Source organism: Euprymna scolopes, chromosome 6, assembly GCF_053919585.1.
Source record: "Euprymna scolopes isolate OS-2025 chromosome 6, ASM5391958v1, whole genome shotgun sequence".
Taxonomy (NCBI): Eukaryota; Metazoa; Mollusca; class Cephalopoda; order Sepiida; family Sepiolidae; genus Euprymna; species Euprymna scolopes.
Window position 1 is genome coordinate 114044276 of NC_136487.1, and position 13670 is coordinate 114057945.

General features: G+C 38.2%; 1 protein-coding gene across 1 annotated transcript in view; it reads left to right on the forward strand.

The window, feature by feature from the left end:
• LOC145277890 (uncharacterized) overlaps window positions 1-13670 on the forward strand; it is a 93513-nt gene extending 79843 nt beyond the window's left edge. The window contains exons 6-7 of the mRNA XM_080129882.1: window positions 3551-3634; window positions 6461-13670. Of these exons, the coding sequence (XP_079986008.1) occupies window positions 3551-3634; window positions 6461-13443 (7067 nt within the window). The 3' untranslated portion in view covers window positions 13444-13670. The remainder of the gene's footprint in view (window positions 1-3550; window positions 3635-6460) is intronic.

Here is a 13670-nt window from a genome sequence, read left to right on the forward strand (position 1 = left end):
TATATCAAACACAACCACCCTAGCTTCAGCAGCTTTTTCCAGTGCATGGTGTATACATTCAAAGATAACCCCAACCCTAACCGCAGTAAACGTACTTGTTTAAATGGATACTGTTGGTCAGAAAGTTTAGCAGTTACAAAGTGGCAAACTATCATTAGGTTGATGAATGGTTCAAAGATTTTAATGAAAAACAAGAGGAGACTAACTCGGTTCTTTCATTAGAGTTCTTTCCCAGCTATCAGAGAAACAAGATTCAACAAGGTAATTTGTAGAGTTTGCAGAGTACAGGATCCAGCTAAGTGGAACACTTCTTTATTACTATAGCAGGGATAAGATCAGGCCCACAAGCTTTGGATTTATCAAGTTTTTTTTTTTTGTTGTTTTTTTTTTTTTTATATCCTGGACTAGGGGAGGGGTAATGATCAAATAATTGAGTGTGACTACTCCTCGCAGTGAGAAATTTTAGAGGGAGTAGTTTGAGAAGTCTAAGGAGGAGTTCAGTGCAAACCTCTAGCCAAGCAGTTTAGTCTCATCATTTGTTGTGTACACAACTTCTTGATGGTGGTTGGAAAGGGGATTGTTTATTGCCAATTATTCATCGCACTATGATAAATTTTCCAGGAATCGTGAGTTCCTAATTTCGGTGACTAAATGCATTTTCTGATCTTCTCATGATACCTACCCTTAGCTGCAGCTATTACATTCTTACAATGATTTCTTGAGGCTATAAATTTTTGTCTTTGACTTATGGCGGTTGAATCTGTGAAATGCTTCCTGCTTATGCACAATAGTAGCTGCACAGATTTTGAGTGAATTTTAGCAAAGTTGAATTTGATTTTCTGTTTTCTAATTTTAAATCCGATTAAAGATGGAATAGTTGCAGAAAATATTCTGTATTTCGGACAAAATTTGAAGAAATAATTTGTTTTGGTTTGATGTCTTTGCCACATTTTTGTTTTTGATGAATTGTAATTTTAATCAATGTTTCGTTTAAATTAAAATCTATACAATAAAAGTGAATTTGGCCCGATTCATGGTATGAAGAGGTAGAAGTAGGAGAAAAGAAACGACTCAGAAGGTAAAAAAAAACAAGATAGTAGGCAGAATAGTAGCTGCTGCTGATTTTGTCAAACCTTGATACCAGTCAACAATTCAGAATTCAGTTTTTAAGCTGTTGCCACTGAGTGCTTCAGCTTCAAATATTCAACATTACCTAATCAGGGCTCTACATTGCGAGTGAAACAGTCGCATTTTACTTTTTCAAAGTGGCGACTAGAAATAATGAAACTCTTATATTTTGCCAATAGAATTTTTTTCACTGACAATCTTCCAAAGCTCACTACTGAGTGAAAAATATCTTTTCAACTTTTTATTTAATAAAATTAAAGTTGAATTATTTAAACAATAAAAGATAATAGAACAATATACTATTTTTTTTTTATTGAAGGTTGTTTAAAAAAACATCTAAAAAAATTGGAATATTTATACCTTCAAATATCAATATAAAATTTGTTGTATATTTAGAATTACACTTATTTAAAAAATACATAAAACTATTTATGATGTACATACTCATCACAGAACAAAGATGTCATATTCTAAAAACCATGTGAGTTTGGCTAGTAACTTTTCTATTTGGCTAGTAAACGAAAATATTTAGTTGTCAAAGGTCAACTAAAGATAAATTTGTTCGTAGAGCCTTGCTGATAACTATTTTTTTTTGTTTTTTAATGTTTGATTTGTTTGTAAAGTGAACTTCTTATTCCTGGAGTAAATAATTTTTTCAATCCTTGAAAATTGTAACCTTTACTTAGTGCCCATTTGTTTGAACGAGAGAAACGGAGTTTAAGTTAGAGGTAACAAAAGCAGTCATTTTTGTCTTTTCTTATCGATCAGTTTCATTTCATTTCATTGAAGTTATGAATAGGAATTAAATTACTAAGCGATAGCAAGCCAGTTGTATTATTTGGATTATTCAGATTAGTGTTTTTGTACATATTATTCAGACTACTATTCTTATATACAAAAAAAAATAGATCTAGTGCACTTGAAAGCCAATTCACAACGTAATATTAGGAAAATAAACAAATATTTTACTTGTTTGAAATTTATAACAAATATATTTCAAGGATAAACTCCATCCTCAGTATGTTGTTTTCTTTCTTTTTTTCTTTTCTTCTTTCTTGCCATGTTGTAAAGTTGGAGAAAGAAAAGTCTGTTTGTAAAGAGCCGCGTGTTGTCTCAGCGGTTGTATTTTGAAATGTTAAAACAGTGCGTAGGCAATGCAAGAATAACGTCAAGGATGTGAGTTCCATATAGAAACATTGATTTAATTTGAATAAAATAAAATACACATCAAGTGCGCTTGAAAGCCAAATCACAAAGTAATATTAGGAAAATAAACAAATATTTTACTTGTTTGAAATAAATGTGTCAATAGCAAATAGATGTGTCCTGCAACTGCAACAGATGCTTATCTTTGTATCACTTATTTACATCTATATTGTCACTTTACTTACTTGTGCTTGCTTCAGCTATCACGATGATAGGTTGAGCTGACTCCACCCATCGAGTCGAACATATTTCTAATTGAGACTGACCATGCCCAAAGATTCAATGCTACTGTAGCCATGAGCAGTTCCAGCGACGTAGACTGTAGAGGTGAGGGTCCAGAAACAGCTCACCATCTCGTTTCACTGTCTTGATCCAAGTCTTCAGCTATCTGCCACAACATTCTTCCAGCCTATATAGGCGGATTTGGGGACCACTTGTGTATTTCAAATTCCTTTGAAATATATGAACCTAATATATGTCATATGAACCTAATATATGTCATATGAACCTAATATTGTCACTGCTAGTTTAGTATTGTTAGACTTTGTGTTAAGAAGAGGTGGATCCAAATAGTTATTCATGTTATCCATAAAGTATAAAAGTATGCTTTGCATAAATAAATACTTGTAGAGATTATTATTAGATTTGGTGAGTGTTTAGGAGAGATGGAAAAAAATGATAAGGTATTTGAGACATCTGTAACTACTTGATTTATATTAATAATATGATAACAGTGAATGGACATGTGTCCAGCTCATTCCAATAATCACATATGTAATTTTAATTTTTATGAGTAAATTAAGGAAAGCTTGATCTTAATAACTTCATAATAACAAAAGAAAAAGAGAAAAATACTCACACATATGCAAATTTAATTTTTATGTGCAAAGTAAAGGAGGTAAAATTTTAATAACTGATGAAGTGAACATACATCTAACCAGTGTGCTTTGCGGTATTGAGAGAGAGAGGGAGATCAAGTTTGAAGTAACAAAAGCAGTAGTTTTGTTTTTCCGTATCAATTAGTTTTGTTTCATTGAATTAAATTGTAAAGCAATAGCGTTTCTGGGGAAGGGGGGGGGGTTAAGGGAGTAAAAAAAAAAAATCTTAGCAAAATAATTTGTTTTTCTATTTCTATCTTTTTTCATTAAATTGTTTTGTTACTCACAAATTATATTATTTTCAATTAAATTAGAATTTTTTTTGCATCTAATTTCAGCTGGAGAAATTCATAATTTGCGACAAGAATTGGATGATCTCAAATCTGAAAGAGATCACTTTGCAGACTTATTAAAAACAGCTGGTAAGTTTATTTATAAAAAAGTAAAATTAAAAATTTCTAAAAAATATTTTGTACTTCAATATCAAAATAAAGCATTTGATTATATTTTAAATAGGCTAATTTTTGTTGTTAATACTTCATTTAATAGTTTCATCATCCTCATCCTCCTTCTCCATCATCATCATTTGATCATCTTATTTCCTTTGGTCAGCCTGCAATCTATCAGCTTGGCAGTCTTTACAATTGATTCCATTCAAAGTCCATTGTCTAAGATTCTTGTATATGATTTTGCATCCAAGTTTTCTTGGATCATTCAATTTTTCTTCAGCTCTTGATCTTAAGCTCTCTAGATTTTCTTTTCTAAAAGTTGCTCCTCTCAATGTGGCTAAACCAATGTCACTGACTGATGATCAGGCATTGATTAAGCTTTATTTATGACCTTACAACATGGTTATATGCCGAGTTTGATCTGATCTGGCATTGCATTTTCGATCTGATCATTGTTTTATTATTATGTTCAAGCCAGAAGATGGGGGCCTGGTATTCACCTACACTCAGCATCACACAGCTGCTATGCATCTTTCTTCTGCTCAAAGCATCCTATTCTACCTTGACAAAGTTCAAAATAGACTTTGTAGCCTAGTAGGGGTTGCCCTTTTCTCTTCCCTGCAGCCTCTTTCTCACAGACGAGACATTGCAAGCCTGTCTTTGCGCTATTGTTATTTTCATGGCAGGTGTTCATCTGAGCTCCAATCTATGGTCCCCCCCCCTTGCCAAACTTTCATGAAAAACACTTGTCTAGCTGAAACCATCATAAACAATTTCCCTCACTCTTTATCTGTGCCTAGACCTAAACATGGATTCTATGAGCAAAGCTTCTTAGAACTGCATGCCTGTCGGACTTTGTTTCATTTGCTTGTTTTCTAGCTGACTACAATATTGTTGTCTTCAAGTCCAATGTAAACAAGTTCTTGATGAGCCGTCCCTTCAAGTAATCCAATTTACCAAATTTCCACTACTAACAATTACTATGACTACCATACGCTCTTTAACCCTTATCCTTGAGTGGCCCCAAGGTCTTGGTAAGAGGTGACTCCTCTGTAGAAAAACAAAAAAAAAACACACACACATACACAATACCACAGGGTTGCCTTTCAGCTGACTATAACATGGTCATTTTCAAGTCCAATGTTAAGAAAGTTAGTTAAACTCCCATTTGCACAATCTTCCAATTTTGGCCTTTCTGATTATTTTGTACCATCTTCCAATTGCGCAATCTCCTTGGATTTTACTTGTGCGAATGGAAATTTAATTAACTTTCTTGGATTTACATTTTTGGATTTTACCGTCATTGGATACTTTACCTTTCACCAGACTATCCATTCACGTGAAATCACCCTTTTCTTCACCCTATTCCCTCTGCTTCACTTTTTGTTATCAAGTAAGATCTTTGACTTACTTGCAGTTTCATCAAATACTTTTGCAAGCAAAATCCGATCCCGCATTTTGCTAATTCCTACCCTCTGATGAGAAGGAAAGTATTTCTTTGAAACTCTGCGGATTAAGGACTATCCACTTATTTAGTGTTTCCTTTTCAAATGAAATATGTTTTTAACTCCTTCTTAAAGTGTTTTTTAACATGTTTTATTAACTATTTGCTCTTATATATATATATATATATATATATATATATATATATATATATATATATATATATATATATTAGCTATTCTCTTTGCTAATTTTAATTAAACTGAATCATAATTGAAAAATGTTTCCCTATTAACTGTTACCTAGGCAGAACTGCATGCATTTTTAAATGTAGCGAAATATATTATTTGGATTCATCAGACTGTTCTCATTCTCACAACATTTCAGTTGATGTAACCTCCAACCTTCTTCAGGTGTATCTTGTCGAACTCGGAAATTTTCAACAGAACCCTTTATTTACTTCAGAGTAGCATGCTCTCGTTTCGTCAGCCATAAGTGGATAAAGGTCTCAAGTAATTCACAAGATGAGAACAGTAGTCCGATGAATCCAAATAATATGAATAACTAATCTTCATCTCCAAAATTCAGAAACGCAGTGAAATATGTTATGTTGCCAATAACATGGTATAACAACAAAGATAGATGAGAATTGGCTAATCAAAAATCAAAGTTTGATATGTCAGTTTAAACTCTATTTAGGTTTAACTTTTTAATTATAAAATAACTTCATGTGTTAAAAGATTATTTGTATGAACCATGTACTGATAAAATTATAAAAGTTTGAGCTCTCTTCCCCTCCCTCTTTATGCTAAAAATGACCCCAAGTTTGTGCAATTTTTTTTTTTTTTACAAATATCTTAAAATATTTTGAAACATTGTATCCATGTAAAAGTTTTTACATTAAAAATAAGTATCCTCACCGAAAATTTTAAAAAATTATCAAGTAGAAGTTTCAGTCTGATAAGAGCTGAAATACCCATAAAGCAAAGGGAGATAAGTCAGTCTGTCATTTAACCAAATAATAATAAATAGTAACAAAATACGAAAGCCAATTTTTCTTTTTAATTACAATTCAACTCAATAATTTTCTCTAATTTTTGCTAAGGATACCTATTTTTCTATGATACTTAAGTATATCGGAAAAATGCAATTTTCATATTGACCCTATACTGCATTAGCGCCTAAAATATATCTTAGTTTTTGCACAAAATAAATTTGTTCAAGTAGTAGATATCACAGGAGGGAAAACTCTTTATTTGTTAAGTTTTAAATGAAAGTATGAACAAGCAAATTTTGTGTTGCATTTTTATTTTCCAATTAAAAATGCTAGTTTAAAAATATGTTTCTGTTTTTCAGGTATATCTCCATTGCCTAATGCAACCAATTCATGGAAAGGAAAGAAAGCTAATTGCACTTCAAGTACTTCAGATTGTCGACCAGAATCTGCAGATACTACGTCAAATATCCCTCTTATTTCAAGTAATAATCCAACGAAAGAGAAAGACCAAGAAGGGCCTACAACAAAGACAACAAAAACCACAAAGAGACGCAACACGATATGTGCTCAACTTGAACGAATTCAAAACCACAAGAATCAATCGGCCAAGGTGACAGCGTTGAAAATGAACCCTGGGAACATTATAATCCCTGGTCTTAACAACCTTAATGGAATGCAAACTGCTAATGTTTTGCCAACCAACATCAACCAACAGCAGCTGTTTGCGGCTGCACAGCCTAATATGTTGTCAAGCACTCTTTCCAACGCCATTCTGGCCTCAAATGGTCATGGACCTGTCATTTTTAGTAACGCAAATTCGGCTGGGGGCGTGGTCAGTATACAGGCTCCAACCAACCAGCATGGTGTCACTTTTGTGTCGCCTTCATCCAATCTCTTAACAAATACGGACAAAGCAAACGGGGATGGAGCTGGACTGTTGCAAATAGCGATGAGGGATGCTGGGATTACCACCGTGACACAGTCATTTCTCACGCAGCCGTCGAGTCAACTTTCTCAGATAGCGCATCATAAGTCAACGCCAACAATGATAGGCTCCATCACTAGCACAAATACGGAAGCTGTTGCTTCAGCGGCCGATTCTTCATCCCAGGTTCCACAATCAACTCCACTGCAGACACTTGCATCTGCTGCGTCTAACACACAAAGCATTAATACTGGGGTCATCGGTTCTTCTTTTGTTGCTGGTACCAACTGCTTTCAACAAGGCTCAACAACAATGACTAATACAACCCAAGCCATCAATACTCAAGTTCCTATTATGTCTGTTGGCCAATCAAATTATGGACAGATTTTGCAGAATGGCAATACTTTGATAAATGTACCTTTTATCAATGCCAATGGTCAAGCTTTGCAAATGGGTGGAGCTCTTTCAGGACTTCAAGGGGGTCTTCAGGGTATCCAAACGCCGCAAGGACAGATCGTTTTTGTTAACGATCAGGGTGGACTTTCTTTGATGCCCAATCTACAAATGGTTGTTGATCCAGCAACTTTGGCTTTGTCAAACAGCGCACGGCAGCAGTTTACGACTCCTGATAAACTCTCCGTGACAAATAAAATTGAACCGTCAAAGATGGCCTTCACTGGCATGATGGCTAACCCAGCAGCGGACATGATGAACCATACAACGACAATACCTGTGCAGAATCAGCAACAACATCAGCAAACTATTTCACTTCAGAATGCCATAAATGCACAAGCATTAGCGTCTAACCCAGCAGCGGCTGCTGCTATGCAGCAACTTGCTTATCAGCATCCGCAGCATGCATTATCACTTGGAGCTGCCAACACCATCTTGCAGCAAACTCAGCAATTAGGAGCGACGTCTACTTCGAACTCTGCCCAGCAGCAGCAGCAGCAGCAGATCTTACCAACCCATTTTGCTGGACAGAATGCAAATTTCTTTAATCCAAATCCGGGTCTTGTGATGCCGGTAAGCCAAAGTGGAAATCTGTTGACACTAAACACGGTTCCAAGCCAGCCCAATCAACTGCCCACGGCACTGATTCTACCAAATGGTCAAATCATTCCGGTGGTCACGCAACCTCAGGTATTACTACAGCAGCAATTACAACAGCAACAATTACAGCAACAACAACAACAACAACAACAGCAGCAGCAGCAACAGCAATTACAGCAACAATTATTAAATGCTAATTGTCAGTTGCAGGCTGCTGCTGCTGCCGCAGCTGCTGCACAGCCACAAACAATGCATCCTTCTCAACTGCAAGGTAAAGTAGCTCTTATTGGAGGTCTCCCCAATAGGACTATGCCTGTCATTGATCCCAACATGGCGACAGTACTTAATCCCCAAAATATGCAATGCCAGAACCAGAATGCTATGCTTCTCTCGCAGCAACGGGCACCAGTTGGCCTCTTGATGACGACTACTATGTCAAGTTTCCCCATGTCTAACGCGGCTACAACAGTTGCCTCGATGAACAACAGCATGGTGACCACTACAGCCACTCAAAGTGTGATGACCACTCAGGTGCAATCTTCGCAGACGCATCGGCCAACCAGTGCTCCGGCATTCATCAAAAGATCCGACACGCATACCTCTGATTCTAAAGGGGTTGTAATGTCTGCCACGACTGCCCAATCGCAAGTGCAGTTGAAGATCCCAGCAACCTCTGCACCAGAGAGCAGCATGTTGCTTGGAAATCTGGTCCAAACCAATTCACTAGCATCCGTTGGAACAGTGCCTTCACAAAACGACACTTCGGTTATATCATCTACTTTACAGCCAAATCTTCAGACTTCTCTCCCCTTAAACCAGCAAGCTCAAACGGCTACCGCTGGCCCAAATGGGACTATCCTGATAACATTCGGACCACCTGGCCAGCAGTCTTGCTGTATATTAAACTCTAATACTATGCAAGGAATCGGAAATATTGCAAACCCCCCACTGGTATTAACTACTACCACAACATCAGCTTCAATTTCAACAACTGCCACCCAAAGTACATCTAAAAAAAGTAGCAAGAAGAACTCTCGAAGGACAATTATGCCGAAACCTCAAAAAGCTAATAGTTCTAATACGTTAACTTCTGCTTCTTCAATCAATAGTTCTAATTCAGTTAGTTCGACCCAAGTTGTCTCCCCTGGTCTTTGGAACTCAGTTTCATTGAACACCGATCAAGAAGCATCAAGCACTAGTATGCAATCCGTGGTTAGTGCTAATGAAATCTGTGTTACGACAACAGCAGAGTCGACTGTCACCCAATCCCCATCAACTTCCCACACAACTGATAACGCAGGCACTACTGACATCTTAGCCAAAGCTGCAGAATCTATTTTTTCTTCTTCTCTACATGATATATCGCCCCCTATAAGCAGCTTTTACAACCCTGCTAACGAGGATAATCCATTACACATTGACACCAGTGCTGGAGAAACAGAGGACGATTGCAGTGCTCAGTCTCCATCAAAAGAAAGTTGTGATAGCGATAATATTCCCACTTCAAGTCGTATTGAAATGGAAGTAGAAAGTCAGAGTTCGCATTCAATGGACAATACGTGCAACAGCCTGACTTCAAGTTCACCCTCAGCATTTTTTAAAGAAACCAGCATGTGCGAGGCTGTAGGAGCCATAAGTAAGCGTGCTAGTTCCAAACCAGAAAAAGACAAGTTAAAACTCGCTAATAAAGAATCGAAAAAATTGATTGCCACAAAAAAGATTGCTAAAAAGCCGATGTCTATGGAAATCTCAGAAGCAATTAATTTTGCCACAAGTGAATTTAGCGACGTTTTGGACCATGTTGAGGCAGTGGCGATGGAGAAGAGGAAAGTGAAGCCTGTCTCTAAGGACGCTGCAAAGAAAGTTACGCTGAAAGTGCCTGCTGAGAAGAAACCAGCCCAATCTGTTGAAATTCCCGATGAGATTGTATTTACAGAAAGTGAGATTAGCGATGTACTAGATCAGGTTGAGAATTTACGCAACACGTGCTGGGCTAACGAAACCGACCCAAAGAAAATAAAGAACCGTAAAGTCAAGTCTTGTTCAGAACCTGATTCTGAGCATGCACCTATAAAAAAGAAAAAACATACAAACAAAGAATATGATCCATTGCTGGATGGAGAAACCGTGAAAATGAATTCATCAGATTGCGACAATCCGATTTGTATTGATGATAATCCGATTTGTATTGATGAGAATCCATCTGAATTGCTTTCTCCTGATTCCACTACAGTGACAAAGAATGTGTCCAGTTATACGCCTTCAAGTACCGATGGCTCGCCAGCTGGCTCTGGGGCGGACAGCCTTTGTGAGAAAGGTGTCAGTTATGAACCGTATGATATTTCTCTGACTTTAGATGAACCCGAACCTATCAAATCGTTTAGGTCAGTTGATCCTTCAAAGTCATTGTGCGAATCTAATTCACATATCTCCAATTCTTATTCGAATAAAATTGCTGAACGATCCCGGTCAGCTGTGGAAGAGATTAGTTGTACAACATCAATGCAACAAGTGACTAACAGTAGCCGAGGAGGCAGTAGGATGTTGGTGACATCTCCGGCAAGTACTGGCAGTGGTAGTAATAATCGCGGCGAGAATAATCCGATAAAAAACAGCAGTATTGTGGAACAAAAACAAGTACATCTACATTGTAGCTCCCAACCTAGGTCAAATGTTGTTGCTGCTGATAGCAATATGCTCTCAAAGAACACCTGTTCGAATCACATGTGCAGTACATCGCAGACTGCGTCTGTAAATAATTTGCCATCATCACAGCCTCAGCATCTTTCCTGCAATCTTCAGTCTAATCCGACTGCGTCTCTCCCTTCCTCTGTTAATAGCATATCAACATCAGTAGATCCCGCTGAACGCATCTGCACTAATTCTACATCCCAAATGGCACAGTCATGCACAACGGAACATAACAGCTATTCCTCCCCCAATTCTCTACGATATTCAGCTGAATCGCTATTTAATCCATCGAACAAGTTAAGCACACATTCAAAATCACAGCATCAGTCGCAAGCACAGATTACCATTCCACATCAGACAAATAATATCTCTAACAGCATTGCAGGAGAAGCATTATCTACAACAGCCTCGGCTGCTTCAGTCTCATCGTCAAAAGGACGAAACTCTGGCATTTATTCGGCTGAAAATTTTGTTCAGTCGGGAAGAAATGATACGTCTCGTTCAGAGAACAAGCACAGTTATTCATCATCAGTTTTCTCCTCAAGTAGCAATACTGTTCACCATTTAGGTACTAGTGACAGTGATGCTCTGAGTTTTAGTAATCTTGGTCTGAGTTTAACGCCAACATTGTCATCTTCGTCATCCGCAACAACAACAATAACCTCCACAACATCATCATCCTCCTCCTCATCATCATCGAATACCTATCCTGATAGCTCAACCTGCAGCACGTCAACATCTTTTACTTTTTCTTTGACTAATTCAAATAACAACAGCATCTTCCCATTTCCTTTTCTCCACCTACATTCGATGAACATGCCACAGCATTTACATAATGACAATACCGATTCTGTTAATAACAATCAACAGTCTCAGACGTTTGGACTGCCATCTTTTGGTTTGAATAATCAAAGAAATAGCAGTGAGGTCGAAACAAGTGTCCCCCAAAATACTTCAAGCGGACAAATAATTGTTTCTGGTTCGTCAACGAGTACAAGTCATCTTCAACCACACAATACGTTTAACTTTGGTTTGGGAAGTTCTATCGATAGTTGCGCGTCATCCAGAAGCCAAGCTTTTCCAGATAATTCGACGCTGTCTTTGAGCAGTTCGGGAATCGACAAATCTTCATCCAGTAGTACCATCTTATCTTTATCTGAAAATAACCGAGATAATTCCAACACGAAACACTTGTCAAATGCAGCTCAAAGCATTTCACATAGCAGCCGCTCCCAACAGTCAAGTTTAAATAATATCGACTGCTCTGCTCAAATTACAAGCAGCGTATCGACATATTTCACACCGATGAATTATCAGTCCTTGCATACACCTCCGTTGCATCATCCGCCAGTCACATCAAGTGAAAGTGCTCGAACCAACATTAGTAGATCCTTTAACGCAAACTTATCCACACCAATGTCAAACTTCAGCTCAAACCCGCCCGTGTTTAATGGGAGATTTGACAGTAATCCATTATTTTCTAGCCAGAGAGATGGTACCTCACAAAATCTCAATCTGAATTCTGACACCACGAAAACAGCACCGCATCAAGTCGGTAAAGTGAATAAGCAGCAGCAGCAGCAGTCAGCACCGCAGCATTCTTTACATCAGCCGCAAACGCAGACCAGCGCCGGTTCGCTCTCATCTCACCAACCGATTCATTCTTCTTCTATATCCTCTTCTTCCTCCTCATCGTCTTCGCAGGTTCCAAACCTCGGGGCATCGCATCAGTCGACTTCTCAGCAACAGCAGCCACCAATCCAACAACAGCAGCAGCAACAGTCGCAGCAGCAGCAGCAGCCAACAGCATCCCAGCATCAGCACCAGCATCAGCACCAGCATCAACAACGATCTGCAAAGCAAAATTCTCGAGCAAAGCAATCACAAAGCAAGAAAAACAAACAGTCCTTTTCCGATGTGGATTCAAATTTGTCTCAGTCAATATTTGAGCCCAACATGGCTTTGTATTTCTCCATCGGAAACTCCTCGCCGCCACCTCCCCCGCCTCCTCCTCCACCACCTCCGCCTCCCCCGTCCTCTTCTCGGACTATTCAGAGTGAGACACCATCGTTTATGTCTGGCAATTTGTTTACTAGTTCCACACGACAGATTTCAAACCCATCTTCAACCGTTCTCAAAAACTCTGATATCAGTACCTCGTTCGGTACTATATTTCCTCCCTCCAGGTCCCAGAATGGGATTGGCTTGAATTTTCAAACTGGTTTTGGAATGAATACTGTCCATAGTGGTCATTCAAATACTCCACAAATTCCTCCTCATTCCAGTTCTATGCCAAACATACCGCACGTGTCCAGCCTTAGTCTGAGCAATATCTTCCCCGACGTGAGTACGTCTCAAAGTGAAACATTGAACATTTCTCCCATAAAGTTTCACGCCAATTCCATCCTCCCACCCCCTCAGGCTGGTATGGACCCGAATGCCCTACAGCATCACCATCAAAGTGGTGCATTGTATCATAACCGTGGTCACCCCCCTCCACCAGTCATACATAACATGAGCATTAACAGTATCTTGGGTCACAATCCACATAGCTTCGAGGCACGGGGATCAGTCGCACAAGCTATTAACAGTACGGTCGCCCCTGGTTTTCACGGACCTACTCATTCAACATTCCCTATGCCTCCACTGAACTTTTCTATGCATGAACACTGAGAACTTGCGCGCACACACACACAAGGTTGCGGCTAACACAATGTGACACTGTAATTGACATGAATCCAATTTCAGATATTTAAAAAAAAAGCAACATATTTATCAAGAATAAATTTTATATATGGCCTACCTTTTAACCGTTTATTGAAGCACAGATTCAACATTTATTTTCTTTACTCTGCATTCTGTTAAAAAATATTTTAATAACTTTTCTATTTGAAGCATCA